At 36.0% G+C, this 17,258-nt stretch overlaps 1 protein-coding gene across 1 annotated transcript; it reads right to left on the bottom strand.

Annotated features, from left to right (window-relative positions):
• Positions 1-2,011: 2,011 nt before the first annotated feature.
• LOC116864775 (tropomyosin alpha-3 chain-like) lies at positions 2,012-15,717 on the bottom strand. Its single transcript, XM_032852635.1, has 3 exons — positions 15,574-15,717; positions 4,214-4,277; positions 2,012-2,469 (listed from the first exon to the last, which is right to left on the bottom strand). Exons 1-3 carry the CDS (start codon positions 15,715-15,717, stop codon positions 2,042-2,044), a joined length of 636 nt encoding a protein of 211 aa, XP_032708526.1. The 3' UTR covers positions 2,012-2,041.
• Positions 15,718-17,258: the final 1,541 nt, after the last annotated feature.

The raw sequence follows: 17,258 nt of genomic DNA, 5'->3' as shown, positions 1-17,258 counted from the left end.
CTGTGGGTGTGCAGAGCAGACACTGAAACAGTTTTTAAAAGAGCATATTGATTCTCTTCATAATAAAATGTTTATTTCATAATTAAGGACTTTGTCTCGTTATTTTTAATCCCTCAAAATCTCCTTTCAACTCTATTGTATGTATTTAAAAAAAATAAAAGTAATGTACTCAAAATTGTATGTTTCTAAATTCAGTTTTTAGGCCATGAAAAAACTTTATAATACCTTTACATTTGTCATAAGTAAAAGAATGTGAAACAAAGGTAATTGACATTTATAATAATTATTTGTAATAGAAATAATGCCATGCCTTTTAGCCTGATCTATTGATAAAAAATTCCACTGGTTTGGGAAAGGATAACATCTTTTCTTAAACACAAATATTTTTTCTTTGAGATTTGGCAAAGTGTAAGAGAAAATTAAGTGAGGGAGACTTAAGGAAAAGCTCGCAGATCAAACTAGATTTATAAAGAATTGTATATTTGAATAATTAGAAGACTAAGGAATACCGTCAGTTGAAATAATCATATATAAGACCTTTCAATGTTTGTGGCTATTTTAATTTTTTATTTCTTAAAAATATTTTATTTATTTATTTATTTGACAGAGGGAGAGAGGGGGCGGAGAGAGTGTGAGAGCTAGCACAAGTAGGGGGAGTGGCAGAGGGAGAGGGAGAAGCAGACCTGCAGCTGAGCTGGGAGCCAGGTGTGGGGCTCCATCAGGTGGATCTCAGGACCCTGAGATCATGACCTGAGCAGAAGGTAGAAGCTTAATTGAGTGAGCCACCCAGGTGCTCCAAGGCTATTTTAAATTAGAGAAAAGTAATCACAGTTACTATCGAGGGACTGGTTCTTTATTTCAAAAAGACACATGTCAATTTTCAGTATCAAAACAGTTTGCAGGTAAAAACGGGGGCGCAGGTAAGCCAGTAAGCCGCAGCATGCACACCTGACATGCCTCACAGAAACCTCACCAAAAAGGGGAACTGGGGAGGGAAAGAAACTTTAAAAGACCAGCACAATGTCAGCCCACAGCCTGGAGAAAATGCTCAGCCAGACGCGGTGGCCAATGTGCCCCAACCCTACAGAAGCAAAGTTTCAAAATAATATAAAATTTTAAAAACAGTTTTGTACATAAGCTATTCAAGATTTCTCCAGCACTGACTGATACAAAGCACGAGATGGCACTTCTAGAGACAGCAGCTTTGGACCCAGCGAAGGGTGATGAGATGAGTTTGTCTCATGTGGCTGAATCAGGGGCAAGCACGTAATTTTCTTTTTTTCCTTCAAGGAGACAGGAAAGCAAGTGGTCACCTCAACATAAGGGGAACATGATCCATTCTGTGGGCAGTTAGGGCCAAGACAGGCCCAGGATTTGGTCTCAGATAGAGGTCTCACCATCTTAATTTGGTCACTTCTGATGAAAAAAAAAATTAATAAAGTTGCTCAAAGATACCTTAAAGCTAAACCCTGAGCCACACTTTTTTGGCCATTCCTCCTGGAATCATCTTTCTAATTTGGCTGGTACTTTGCACAAAGCAACGAAGCTTCCCAGAGTGGGGCTCTTTCCGGTCTCTGGCTCTCAGCAAGGCAGGCCCCTTGCCGCTTGCCCTCCTCTGCGGAGGGCAGTATGCACTGAACTGAAAAGTTACTTCCCACATGTGAGGAAGGGATGAGACTGCTGCTTCAGAGCTGTGGGTAATTTAGAATGTTTTACAAATGGTCACTACATCAACAACAGCAAAAATGGTAATTAAAAATGTGTACATCACAACATGCTTTTAAAGACACTTTGCATTGTGCTCACATTCCCTTCAACATTGTTCCCAAAGGTGCTCAGCCTCAAGCCCAGTTGGAATCTCTAGGGAGAGGCAGAGACAGTTTGGCGAAAAAGACACAGGGGAGGGGGTGGAAGAAGCGGCAAGAGGAGAAAGCAGCCTTCCAGTTAAAGATAGCCCTCAGTTGCAAGGCCGGCTTCGGGCAGGCCGGCCTCAGGCAGAGTCGGGGCAGAGGGAGGAGCAGCTGCGGGTGGGATGGCGGGTCTACATCTCATTCAGGTCCAGCAGAGTCTGGTCCAGCATCCTCTGTGTGCACAGATGCTCCTCTTTGGTACATTTCAGCTTATCTTCCAAATCATCAATTGTCTTCTCCAGCTTCGCTACCGATCGCTCAGCAGACTCAGCACGGGACTCTGCCTCCTTGAGTTTATCCGTGAGAATCTTTATCTCTTCCTCGTATTTGTCCTCCTTTTGTGAGTACTTTTCTTCAGCAGCACTCAGACACTTGAGGTTCTGGTCCATCAGCCTGATCTGCTCATCCATCTCCCGGCAACGGGACTCTGCCAGCTCAGCTCGTTCCTCTGTGCGTTCCAAGTCCCCCTCCATAATCACCAGCTTCCGAGCCACCTCTTCATACTTCCTATCTGCCTCTTCTGCAGTGTGCTTGGATTGTAGATTTACCTCTACATTTACTTCACATTATAAACAAAGACTCAATAATTGAAACAGTTTATTTACTGATGTTGCCCTTTCTTTCTAATCTCCTTTTTATATCTGTCATAGCTTCCTCAGAATAAGAATGTTTATAAAACACTTACTAGCTCCAGATTTGAATTGCTCTTCTACGTAGTCATGTAGTTTATCTACTGCCTATCCAAGATCTTCTTCTTTTTTTTACTTAATGACAGTATTGCTTAAGTCTATTTAATTAACTTATTAGGAATGTTGGTAATAATTTCTTAATTGCGTCTGAGTCAAATTCAATAGATAAATGTCCTGCTTTCCTGCATAGGAGTGAAAAAATAAACAACTTTCCCAAGTTTTGTATTTCTATAGAAGTATACATAAGAGCAATAATACAGTCACACAAATGTTTGTTGTCCATTTGGCATACTCATTCTGTTGGTGTTCAGTGGTCTCTATTAAGTAAAAGATATTGATATATTAAATAAAGAATGTTAACACTCTATTGAAAGGAGCATTTCAATTTTGATCTGAGAAACTAAGATAGAAGATGCTGTGGCTTTCACTTTTATAAAGTAGATAATCTGTTTCTTTAATTATCCTTCTGAGAAATGAAACAGCTGCCTTCCTCTTACTCCCTGCATTTCTACCTTTCCAACCTTAGGGAGGAATAAAAATTCTTTGCAAACTTTTAGATCCATCTGTTTACTTTCTAGTGAGCATAAATAGAGAGAAAATGCCTATGGTTTTTAGCATTCTGTTCATCCCAAGCTGCTAGTTCTGGTCTGCGGCTTGCTTATTTTTGACCATTTGTTTTTTGTGTGATGGCAATCATTTCCATGTTACTCAGTTGGGTGAGTTTCATCTTGATAATTATGAGAGTCACCTTTATTATGTCTTGCCCTACTTTAAGGAAATTTCTGAATCAGTTCATTGAATTTCTGAATCGGTTGGTCAGTTATCAATATTCATTCATTTAATATTTATTATATAGTAGATCCTGAATTTCTGAGTCAGTCATTAATATTCATTCATTTAATAATATTTATTATATAGCAGATATTCTACTGGGTCCTAGTTATAAAAAGTAAATAAAAAAGACAGTCTGCTGTGGTAAAGCTTAGACGGGGATAGAAACTGGACAAGTGCTCCTTCTCTAGGTAGGCAGAGTAGGTAGTAAACACCTCTCTAAAGAAGCACCATTTAAGCTAAAATTTAAAGAAAAGTGATTTACTATTTAATGGTAAAGAGAATAAAGAGGAAGAAGAGCATTCCAGGAAGAGGTAAGAGCATGCTCAAAGGTCTTGAGGTAAAGAAAAAGAAAATGGAATATTCAAGAAACTAAAAAAAAAATGGTAAATCTGAAGCTTGGGGTCCCTGTACAAATAGAGTGCCAATTGAGACTGGAAAAAATGGACAAGGTTCAGATCACACAGGGCTTTTAAGTGTGACTGGGAATTTCATTTCAAGATGGGGAAGGGGGATATCCAATTAAAGTAATCTTAACCCTTTAAGGGTATTAACTCTTTAAGAAGGCTATTTTTTCCTTTAAATGAAGAATGAATAATGGTTTGAAGGGGGCAACAGAAGAGGGGAGTCCAGGTAGGAAGATGGCTATAGCCACCCATAAAAGCAGGATGGACTCCGCCCAAAATTTGGTTTGAATGTTGATGCTGATGACAGCGCAAACACACACACACACGCACACACACACACACACACACACCCCAATAGGGTATGGAGTTTTCTTACTCACATAATGAGGTTTCTGCAAGAACAGCCTGGTTCCCACGCAGGTCTGAAAAGGCTTGAGAACCTAATAAAAGGAGACTGGCTTGTCATTTTCATGGTGATTAAATGGTAGGGCCAGGGGGAGGGTTCCAGCATGTGGTTTGAACTTTACACCAGTGCTGAACAGGAGGAGGACGTAGAAGAAAAGAAGGTACCTCGTTAGTTTTCATTACTTAATATAATAAAACTGATAATTATGGACCTATGGAACATGGCCTACTGGAAAATATTAGCGACAACGGTGTCAATGTGTGTTAAAATGAAGATATTTCCTGACCACAGCGGTTTTCCTAGTAGTGTGAGACCACTTACATTACACATAGGTGAAATCTTGGTCAAGGCACATTGTTAGAATAATATGGTAAGGGAGGACCTGGAGAGCTGTTTAAGTGCAGTCCAAGTCTTATTTTTTATCTTGAAGTCCATTGCACCATTTGGCTTACTTCGTATAGTTTGATTCTGGGTAAGATCCCTGATTACTGTCATCTGATCTGACCAATTAGTTCATTATTTTATCTCAACTCAATATAAGTAGGTGTAAAAAGTGGTGAAAGCTCATTTTGCCAGCAGGATTCAAAGATGACAGGCCATCTCTGGCAGAAGAATAAAAGATAATTGCCTACTTATGATGACTTATTTCTGCACAGAATCAATATTGGAGTGGTATAGAAGTTAGGAGAAGTGAGGAGCCTCCGTGATAAGAAGACTCATCTTTATTTTATAATTAACAGAGTGACACTGTAAAATTTTAAGATGAGAAATTAGAGTGTCTGCTTTTCATTAAAAGAGAAATAAATTTCCCTGTATAATATTATGGGGCTGAATTCATGTAATCAATTCAGTCCTGTTAGGCTACAGTGCGTTTAACACTGCCAGAGGCAGAACATCTGTAAGAAAAATACCTTGATAACTAAAATGGTGTAGCATTTCCATGTAAATGAGGTCTATTTAATATGCTATCTATACATTCTTTTTTAATACTTTATTAAATGGTTACTACAAGGAACTCTTTAAAAGGTGAAATTATTTGTGTAGTAGCAGTAACTTAAATATTAAACTGAGGAATTTTTAACACATTGTAAAATAGCTACCTTTGTCATCACCTTTATGAATCAGAACCAAGTTAAGAAAGCTTGAAGAATAGCCCCAGGCAACTGCTGTAAGTTTAGAACAATTAATGTGTAGGATGTCACAATTATTACAGATGTATAGGATTTTAAAAGTCTTATATGTACTGGTTTTTAAAAAATAGAATATTTTAAAATATATTATTAGAGAAGAGCAATCATTCCCAATAAATATGAAAAAAGATGATGTTATGAAGCCAGACTAAATTTGCATTAAAGTAGTAGTGTTGCAATAAGAAGACAAGTTGATTATAAATTAAATACTGTATTTGCAATACTTCAATGAAATAAGAGAATAACACAAGTATCTAAATCATTATTTCTCTTGTTGTTTTCCCATGGGAATTTACATATTGTCTTATTCTGCTATTTTCTTTCATTCCTAGAATTGGTCTAATTCCACCTCAGTTGTTTATTAATTGATTCAAAAGTGGCAGATTAAAGGATTAGATTATGTGGTCAAAAAGGAAAAGCTAATTTAAGCCTTGAAAATATTTCTATATATCATGTGAGAATTAATCCTAAGGTATTTATGTACTCAAATTACTCAGGTCCGGGTAAGACATGTTAATGAGTTAATTATAACTTCTTTGGGAAAAAGTGTGTGGTGTGTGTGTGTGTGTGTGTGTGTTCAATAGAAGTGTCTAGATTTTAGTAGCATTTGATTTTTGCTCTTTTGAGGTATGTTGAGTACTGATACTGACCTTAAATAATCTTTATTAAAAATAGTTTAATTAAGGCCAGACCCTGTACATATGCTATCTTAAACAGCAAAGGGAACTTTGCATGTATAATTAAGTTCAAGAATTTTGAGATAGATTTTCCTGATTTAGCCAGGTGGGTCCTATCTCATCACATAAAATCTTTGAAGTGGAGCATCTTCCCCATCTATGGTCAGAAAGAGCTGTAATGATGGATATAAGCTCAGTGTGATGCTACATTCCTGGTTCAGCAGCTCGAGGAAGGGGTCACAGGCCCAGGAATATGAGAGGCCTTCAAGAAGGCAGATGGAAAGGATGAGGAAAGAGGTTTTTCCCCTAGAGTCTTTTCAAGGGAACACAGGCTTGCTGACATGGTAATTTTATCCCAGTGACTCCCCATCTCATGCAACTCAACTACATAACTGTAAGACGATCAATTTGCATTGTTTCAAGCCACCCAAGTTTGTGGTGAATTGTTGGCACATCGATAGACAACGAATATAGTAAGTAAGAAAAAGATTAAAATTAATTATATGTTACTAATATCTTTTGTTCTTTAGTTGTTTTCTTTTTTTAAGATTTTATTTATCTACTTGAGACAGGGAGAGAGTGAGGAGGATTGGTGGGGAGGAGGAACAGAGGGAGAGGGAGAAGCAGGCTCCCCACTGAGCAGGGAGCCCCAGGCAGGACTCAATCCCAGGACCCTGATATCATGACCTGAGCCCAAGGCATATGCTTAACTGGCTGAGAAACCCAGGTGTCCCTGTTTTCTGGTTTTAAAAGGAAACAGTGCAATGCTTATTTAATATATGTATCTTTAATAGACATGGAGGGAGCATTTTTAAACAAACACAACTTTTATGAATTGTGTTTAGTAATTTCTTCTTGAAAATCTCCCAAAATATTAGAATAGGAAAAACAGAACTGTAAAAAGGCTTATGCCTTCCTAAGTCAGGTCTCACTACAGCTTTTAAAAATAAAGTGTACATAAATGTTTTCTTAGCAATACTGTAAAAAGGGCATCTCTTGCTCTTCTAGAAATCATATTTCAAGTCCAGCCATCACCAACACAAAGTTAAATTCCTTAAATTGCTATCGAAACCTATTTTACTTTGAAGCATCCATTTGTTGTCATGTGTAAGCTCCAGGTAAATGCTCCCCGTATGGGGAGAACTTTTTTCATCTCTGTACACTATCTTTACCTAAGACCAAAGCAGCAGATTAAATAAGATTTCATGTGCTGATTCTGTGAGAATCCCAGAATACCAAGAAGAAGTTTGAGTCAAACGATCCTTCCAGGTAGTCTCTTTATTTTTTACTCATGGAGCAGAGTAATAATTTTTTTATCAACTGTTTATGGCTTTTTTCCTCTCTTTGCTTCTCCACATGGTCAAACAATATTTGTCAATTATATTTTGATTATAGTGCACTTTGTTAAACAAAATGGAACCTCCCTTACTGCTTCCATTTATTCAAAACATTTCATCAGACTTTTATTATATGTGAGGTTCTGTTTTTAGGCACTGAGGATACATAATTTAAGGAAAAAGGCAAAAAAAAATTTCTTCTATCGTGGAACTTTACATCTTAATGAGCAGAAACAAACAAGCCACTACTTAACTACAACATCTATTTAAGATAGGATGAAAGCTACAAAGAAAAATAGAGGAAAGCTAAGGAATGCTAGTGGGAGGAGTGGTTGGAATTCTGAATATGGTGCTTAGGGAAGTCTCCTTGGAGAAGGTAACACCTGAGCAAGGAAGTGAACAAGAGGAGGGGAAGTGGGAAGTAGATCCCAAGGAACATTCCAAGGAGAGGCAGTGATGACTGCTATGACACTGAGACTTTGAATGTTTCTGGAGACCTCCAGGAACATCAAAGAGCCAGAATGGCTCCAGCCACATGAGAGCTGGGAGGCATGGTGGGAGCCAAGGCTGACTAAGTATGAAAGTCACGCAAAACTAAAGCTTCAAGGGCTCTCACTCTAGGGCCCTTTCCAAGACTTTCCTGGAAAAGTCTTCTTATTGGGTTGTTTGTGCCAGCTTTTTTAAATTAGTTAATGGTTGCTATTTCTGATCTCATTCTCAAGAGCTGTATTTCCTTTTGCCTATAAATTTGTATTTGAAAGTAGGTACACTGATACTTAAATATTCAGATCCCACAGAACCTGGGAACTCCCAATCTTAGGAGGTGATAGCCCAGAGAACAGTTAGGGGAGGTGGAGGATGGGATGAAGAAAAGGCAGGTATCTATTTTTAAATGCTCTACTTAGCACATCAGATACTGGTTAATGAGTTCTGTGTTCATCCAATCAGTTGAAAATAAGAAAATGGCGTTGTTAGTAAATGTGGCGGCCGCACAAAAGAAAGGGAGCCGATGGGGTTTTCAATTACAATTTGGAATTAGAAAGTATAATCTCTTATTTACCGAATCTGATAAATCCTTTATAAAAGTGGATAGGAATACCAGTAGAACCAATTTAGCCAACCTGGCAGGCACTGAGGAGAATACAATGAAAACAATGAATGGCACTGATTGGGACTCAGGCAACCGGCAAGCCTCAAAGGAAAGCTGACAGTAGAATTGAAGTATGTGTTTGATGTTTTTATGTATATGTTTCTTAACTAGTCAGCAAGCAGCTGTTTTATTATACAGAAAGAAAAAAGACCCCAAATTTGACAAGAAGTCAGCAAAAATACATTTCAGAGTTGATTTTCATGACTAAGTGTGCACAAATCAAATGTTCTGCATTCTAGAACTAGTGGTCGCTGGAATGCAAAAATAATACAAAACTTTGGGGACTTGGTCAGCCTATCTTCTGAGGATTTCAAATATGCTTTCTTTTGCTTTAAATCCTATTTACTTCACTTGATTAAAAAAAGAGGGCTGTAAAAGGAAAAGGAAATGTAGACGCTGCCAACTGATACTGAGTGAGACCATTCTGAGATTTTCAGTATTATCAAATATAGGAAAGAATATTGTCAGCAACTCAATACGAACTCTGCCAAGATTAAAATCTCTTCTTTTCTCATTTCAGAGAGAAATAGCATAACATAAATCATGCTTTCTGGATTTTATATTAAGTGAGAAAGTGCCTCTCTCTCCCCCCTTTCTTTCTCTCATCACACACATATATATGTAAGATATATCTTTAGATAAAAAGATGACTTAGCTTTACCTCATTTTCTCATATATAATGTAAAAAAAGCAGGCTTCAAAATTCATCTTCATAAAAATATGGCCACAAAAATAGGATGTGACTTCCTGTAAATCTGTAATTATTTCAAAATGAAAAGTTAAAATACACATTTAATCGAAAAAACATAGGATGGTTCTCTTCTTTCTGTACATTCTGCAAGGATTTAAATAGCAAAATAATTTCTCTGATTGTTATTGCTCTCTATATATTCTACACTTTCTAAATTACTTTTGGTAATTCATATTTCTAGAGAGAAATTATGCTCTTCATTTAAAGATTTAAATATAGTCCCACATATCTTTAAATGGAATATGAAGTGTTATTTTCCTTGAAGGAAAATAGGACATAAATTTGTCCTCAGGGAGTTGAATTCAACCTTCAGATATTTAACTATATATGCCATGATGAAAAAACATGATAGGAATTAGAGGTAAACAACCAATAATGCCAAAGAAGGATATGATAAAATGTTGTACCTGTATTCTCCCCAATAGAATCTGAATGTGCATTAGTTTAATTTGATGGTCACTGCACCATATTCCTGTGTGTGTCTTTTTAAAATAGTTACAAAAGAGCTTTCTATTTAATAAGAGGAAATGGTATTACAGTCTCAGTGTATTGTATTCATTATTTTTTAATGAGAGAGGAGAAGCTCAAATAATACACTGATTTAAAAATACAGCAGCTTCGTAACAGGACAACCCCTGGTGTCAATAAGAGGGAATCATCTAAAAAAAAAAAAAAAAGATAATTGTTTGTTGCTTCACTGCAAAATAATTGCAATCCTTTTCAACTATATATTCTCAGCACAGATTTCAAAAGCTCCAATTCCCCTTGAGGCTTGCTCCCTGCTGATACAAGGTAATTCTGGCAGAGAGTATGGGGACAGAGTTGAGTCTGTGCTCAAGTGTAAAACAGTATTCATCTGACCAACTTCTGAAAGAAACCAGGAAAACAACAGTCCCTGATTAAGACTTTGTTGTCAATAAAAATTTGTTGAATGAAAAAAATGATTTGATTGATAAAACAAACCCTATGATTATGGATGATTAGTATCTATGTTATTATACAATATGAAGTTCAGAATATATGTTTTTTAATAGAAATCAGTTTATTTATTCTTTGTGGCTACATGTACATTTGCCTTGTTTGTTTTGGGGGTGTCTTTGTTTCTTAGAATAAAGTGGTGAAGTTTCCTATACTGATTTTCTTTTTTTTTTTTTAATTAACTTATAATGTATTATTTGCATGAGGGGTACAGGTCTGTGAATCATCAGGCTTACACACTTCCCAGCACTCACCATAGCACATACCCTCCCCAATGTCCATCATCCAACCACCCTATCCTTCCCGCCCTACCCCATAACAACTGTCAGTTTGTTTCCTGAGATGAAGAGTCTCTTATGGTTTGTCTCCCTCCCCAGTCCAGAATATATTTTTAAGCAAGTCTACTAAAAGGGAAGGTTGGTTGCTGAATCCTCCTGAAGTGAATAATGAAAACAAAACTTTTTTAGTGGATGGTGAAATACATATTGAACAGTGAGATATAAAGTCATACACACACACACACACACACACACACACACACACACACAATTTCATGCAACTTTTCTACCAGTAATGAAAATCTTTACTCTGCCCCAGTATTGGAGACATGTGTGGCTGTTTTCATCTCAACAATTGTGTGTAAAGCAAAGTTGTCAGCCACTTTATCCATGGATGAATGATTTACTAATTTACTAATTTGAAACCTAAGATTTGTTTGTTTCCAATCAGATATCAGTAATGACAAAGTAGTAAATTATTATAGTCTACCATGAATTATTAAGTGTTCTGGTATTTCAATGAATAAAAGCCCTACTATGTATGCAGAAAAGCTTATGACCCTTCAGGCTTAAGGAAATTAGATGTGGGTTGGAAAAGAAAAACAAAACAAGAATTAAGGAAGCAAAGACTATATTATTATAGGCTTTTGGAATTGATACTCCATTTCATGGAATGTTTATCAAACATTTTAAATGGATTAATTACTATTTATGTAGATATCTAAAAACTTGCTTTTACCATTATATTCTTGCTTTCAGAATTTTGCAATCTTTGTGGGTTTAGTCACTAATATAAAGTGCTTCATTTCTGTCAGTTTGTTAAAAATGTGTGATTTGGCTTATTTCTAGGTGCAAGTAAGAAATGAGATTCTAGTTTTCAAATTACTTTTCAGTTTGAATTAAACCCTTCATGTTTATGGGAATAGTCTGAGCATCTTGGCCAGAGGCCAGTTTTCTTCGTGGTGTTTTAAATCATCAGTATGAGGAATAAGCTATACAAATAGGATCAACTGAGGAAGTAGGGAGTGTTTTAGTAAGTGCTGTTGAACTTCATTCCTGTTCTACAGCATGATTTTGAAATAACATATATTACTATATATTTTCCTAAGCAATATTTAGTGATATGAGATACTATATGAATATGATGGCAAACAGAGGAAAAATCAAAGAAAAAATATTCTAATAAAGCATTTCTTTGGACTATTTTTCTGGCAGAGGTGGTACATTCTACTGGTTCAAGTACAGACTCTTAAATCAGGCTATCTCATTTTGAATCCCTACTCTGCCACTAGGGAGTGTATGATTTGCACATTACTTCACCTCCCTGTATTTCCGTTTCCTCCACTGTGATGCAGACATAACTGTATGCTACCTCACCGATACAGTGAGGAAAAGAAACCCTCCCTACCATAGTGCTGTTTTGCAAACTGTTACCAGTTTCTTATCGGGTAAATACAGAATTCTGGAGTAAGCACTGGACATTTTACAGGGAATTTTCTGGCTAGTGATTCTAATAGTGATTGAAAACAGGCTGATATTTGTTTGCTTGTTTGTTTGTTTTTACTTTCTAGTAACTCATTTTCTGCCTTTTATCAAAGTATTGGCCTAGGATGTATTCCATATTAACAGGAATAAAGACAAAAAATAAGTCCTTTACCTAAAATAGTTTGAGAGGTTCTGATATAAAATTCTTAAAAATTTGCTTTGTATATAGTAAGTACTCATTAACAGGTGAATTAAATCCTTTTATTTTGTTAACACTATGTTACTAGTATCTTTCTTGTGAATATACAACTTAAGACCCAAAGTAGATGATATCCCCATACCATCTCCCCACTCCCCCATAAAATCTGAATGTCCATGATGCCCTACAAATCAAAGTCAACTACCTTCTACTCAACTACTCTTCTCCTCAGCTTTCAAATAATTACCAATCTTTTGTCACGTTTCTATAAATCCTTGATATTAGCCAGCTCTTAAAATGAAAGGAAGTAGCTCCTTTATTTTAGAAGTAATGGGTTAAATTATAAATTATTATAAATTATAAATTATAAATTTTTCTTCTCCTGTGAAAATCATATTTTTCTTATTATGACTCCTATATCTTAAAAGTAAAATATGCTCAAAAGTCAAAGTGATGTAGAAGTTTGCAAAGAAGTAAGCAATTAAGTAAGCACCCTTTTAACTCACCCAATCTCACACCTATCACCACAATGCCTCGCTGTTAGCAGTTTAGGATAAATCCTTATAGTCATTTAACTAAGCCTTTAGAAGCATCCATAGTTGTGTTGGTTTTGATTTAATGAAGGAGATTCTATTATATATATTTGGTCCAATTTTTTTTTTCAGGTAAGACAATAATAAACATACCAGGGAATTAAATAATTAAATGAAGGGAACATTCTTGGCCCAATTCTGATGAATTAGCAACAAAATAAATATTATCACTTCTTTATTAATATAGCCATTGTTATCATTTTAATTACCATGATGGTTTTCATTCTAGAATTTCAATACCAAAACACATAAAAATATTTGCATTTTTACTCTTCTACCCACAGTGTCTGATTCATGCATAATCATTGATTTTGGAAATTATCAATCTTATTTAAATGTATATCAACATGATAGGCAACCTAGTTAGTTTTGCATACTTAATAATCATTTTTGTTAATTTCTTTTTCTTGTTAGCCTGATTGTATCTATCGGTCATATTATTAATCTATTTTTCAGTCTCTTCTCCTTAATGGCTTGTCCTTTCTTCATTCCTTTCTCTCTACCTTTGATGTGTATCCTGAGTAAGGTGTGAGGAAGCCACACGTTGAGTATATTTGGACTGTTCCCTTAGAAAAAAATGTAAAAATGAGGAATTTCATAATGCGTGGAACAGGTTCATCACAGTGATTGATCTCAACATTAAAAAAGAGAGACACAATTTGCCTGCTGGTGATATGTAACAGGAGTTACACCCCACAGCCTAGACAATAGTCTGGCCAAAAGTGAACCTCTGTGTAACAAAGCTTTTAAATCTAACTGCCAGTTTGTGGAAAACATAAGGAATAGATGGACATATTAAACAGTGACACATGAAACAAAATCCAGAGTAAGGGAAGTCCGTGGAGTCAATGACTTTATTTCTTCAGAAAATATATTATAGATATTGAAGGACTTAAGCAATTCATCAATAAAAGGTAAAATGCAAGGTTTTTGTTTAACTTGGTTTAAACAAACCAAATGTAAATTACAAAAAAAAATGTGAGACATTTGAAAAAACACTGCCTCAATATGAAATAATATTAGATATAATCATGGTATTATAATGAGATTTTAAACCTTATCTCCTAAAGATATGTATTTATAAATACTGACTTATTATGGATAAAATGACATAAGGTCTAGGATTTACCCCAAAATATGAGGGCACTGTGAGAGCTGAGTAACAGCAGGTAGGATCTACAAATGATTGTTCACATATTGATAATTGTTGAGGCTAAGTAGTACCAAAGATCCACTGCACTATTGCTTGTTTGTTTTTAGAAATTTTGTAATAAAAATTTAACAATAACAAAATCACTGGGAAAGCTGAACTATGGAAAATAATGCCCAGAAACCTGATTTGCCAAAGATAAAAATGACTGTCACTTTATGCCTACATATAAAAATTTCACACACGGTAATGGTTTAAAGATCACAGGCAAAACTATCAAAAACAGAAAATAGAGAGTGATGCTTTTGTTACATTTAGGTAGGAAAAAATGGACTTAAAACATATATAATTAAAGGATTTGTTTGAGTACACTTTGAACAAAGTTAAAAGATAAATGACTGTGTAATCATATTTGTAATGTATAAAACTGACAAGAATATAAAAGAATAAAAAATAATCCTTTCAAACCAATGAGGAAAATGTAATGAAATCCATCTTAAAATTAACATATACTATGAATTAGGAAGTTTATAGATGAAAAACATTGGTGAGAAAAATGAAGCAAATTAGAACAAATGATGTATCACTTTATATTAGACTTAAAAATGTTAATTTTGCGGAGAATGTAAAAGATTATTAATGCAGTGCTAAAGGGAGTATGTGTGTGTGTGTGTGTGTGTGTGTGTGTATATGTAAAAAAGCCTGTCTTACCATACATGGGCTTGCACTGAGGTTTTAAGGAAGGGCAGTATTTGAATGGAAGGAATTTGTAATTCTAGGCAAATGAGAGTAACTGCCAAGTTCATAGAAGTGAAAATTAATATGTTTGTGGGGGGAGGGGGCTAGCGATGTGATTGGACTTGATTTATGAAATTACATATAGCACTGAGCAGGATGTGGTAGAGAATAGATCCGAAAAGGGGGGAAAAAGCGCCAAGGACACAATCTTTACTTGTTAATTTATCTAGTGAACAAGCACAGAAAAATCTATTAAAAGGGGCAGGCAAGCTGATAAAGTATATCTGGTTTTAGTCAGGTCCCACGCACAAGGGAAGTTTAAGGAAGCAAAGAGGTTACCCTGACAGTGAATTGACCCTAGATAACCTCGGGTACCATTAAGCCATAGAAGGTATGCAGTCTTGTTTGTCCAAGTATTTGAAGAACTGTCAACATGTTAGGCAAGATAAGTACTTCTAAATTCTGATAGTGAAACAAATCTCAGTTTCCACTTGGAACATTACATGACAGGAGAGTTCTAAGTTGTGACTGTCAGTGTAGAAGAAATCTTCTATTTCATGCATCTTGTTTATATGATTTCATCTGTTACATTTATATATAGGCAGTCCTCGCCTTGCATGGCAGTGTAGGACTGTGAACAGTCCTATAACTTATCGCATAATGAGCATCTTTTCTATGCCTTGACAAATTATCATACTCTTTTTCAGTTTGGATCAAATTCTCACACTTTATCCTTTGTATTTTTAATGTCATGAAATATTTCTGAGAGTTCCGTTAATGTAAAGATGTTTGTGTTTTCTTCACCAGCGTCACTTCCTCTGGGACATCTTCCTTGCCTCGTTCTTCCGGCTGTATGTCTAGTGTCTCAAACACAACGGTATCATCCCCATAGTCAGCTGTTCCTGCTGTAATTCCATCTAAATTCAACAAGAATTTCACATCTAACATCATCACCTTTAATTTCCTTGCTGAACTTGAAGAGACCGATTCTCTTTTCTGATGATCCGTTTTTGTAAAACATTAAAACATCACATGATTCTATCACTAATGCCTTGAAGACAGCACAACCGCTTGCTACATTCTTTGTATGAGAACTGAGTGGCAGATACACAGTGACCAATCCCTGGCCGACTTTGAAAGAGGGGAAGTGACTAGTCACTAACGATGACGGGCATCTAATATATACAGTGATGTACGACATGAAGACTAGCAGGCTATAACTTCGCAAAAGCATTCATAGCTGGTGTACCATACTAACTGGAACTCGAACCATGTTGTTGAGGGACATAACATATATTACCGTATATAACATATATAACATAACCATGTTATTTTAGAAAACTAGTAAAACTAAATGTGTTCATATCTTCGTCATGGTGCAAAGCAGCAGCTGTGTGTGTATTTGTATTTATGGATGTGTGCTTGTGTATGTGTACTGATAAGAACCCCTGAATCAAAGAACACTGTTTAATACAGACTCACAGAGCTTCTTGGTAGCAGCTCCCGGGGTCCAGCTCCCAGCGTGCCCTGTAAGAGGAGCCTCGTGTTACACTGAGAGTGAAGTGTGATTGCAGCACAGGAAAGTAACTCTGAAATGCTAAGAGTTGGAGCTTATGCTGGTATGTTCACCAGTCCTCTCCTATGGAGAGAGACACTTTTACTCTGGAATGTAAACTTCTTCTCTGGGGAGAGGAGAAGACCTCTAGTTTCATTGCTTTGAATGTATGTAAAGAGCTTGGCAGGGGTGGGAGGTGGTAAGGCTTTAAGGCATGTCCTATCTCTAGCTTCCAATGCATGTTTACCCTCTGTCCAAACTTTAATCAATTTCTTCAGTGCTCTGTACTTGCAAAGCCTTGATCATGACTATGAACATATTCATGAAGAATTATTTCCCAACATTGTGTTTTCTTATTACTTAATTTGTTTTTGAGCAAAGCTAATTTTCCAAAACAAAGTAAAAGGTGACAATTATTTTTTTTTCAGTCATCAATGAATCCATATTACTCCATGCTCATAGCTACAATCACAACCAGAATTAAAAATAATGGTGAAACCATAACTACTAATGTTTACAAAGTGCATTACTTTCTGAAAAGCATTTTAAAATACATTGCCACTTAATGCCACTAAAATTTTGTAGAGTATGCAGATTAGTGTAATTACCTATAAATTATAAATGTAAAAACTGTGATTCAAGAAATTAAACAATCTGCCAATGATTATGTATTTAACTACTCAGGAAATGCCTTAGTCAGCTTTGGGGGGCCACTATAATATCCCTTAAATTAGGGACTTTAACAACAGAAATGTTTTCTCACAGTTCTAGAGACTGGTAGTCTAAAGGCAGGGCAGCAGCATGTTTGGGTTTTGGTAAGATCTCTTTCTGGGTAGCAGATGGTCACCTTCTCCCTGTGTCATCACGTGGAAGGGAGAGACAGAAAGAGGAAGGTGTGTCTGGTGTCTATGCTTATAAGAATGATACTCATTTT

The sequence above is a fragment of the Lontra canadensis genome, unplaced genomic scaffold (assembly GCF_010015895.1).
Source record: "Lontra canadensis isolate GAN:19392208 unplaced genomic scaffold, GSC_riverotter_1.0 scaffold6, whole genome shotgun sequence".
Lineage (NCBI taxonomy): Eukaryota > Metazoa > Chordata > Mammalia > Carnivora > Mustelidae > Lontra > Lontra canadensis.
Note: the sequence above shows the minus strand (reverse complement) of the source record. Positions and strands in the feature narration are given on the sequence as shown.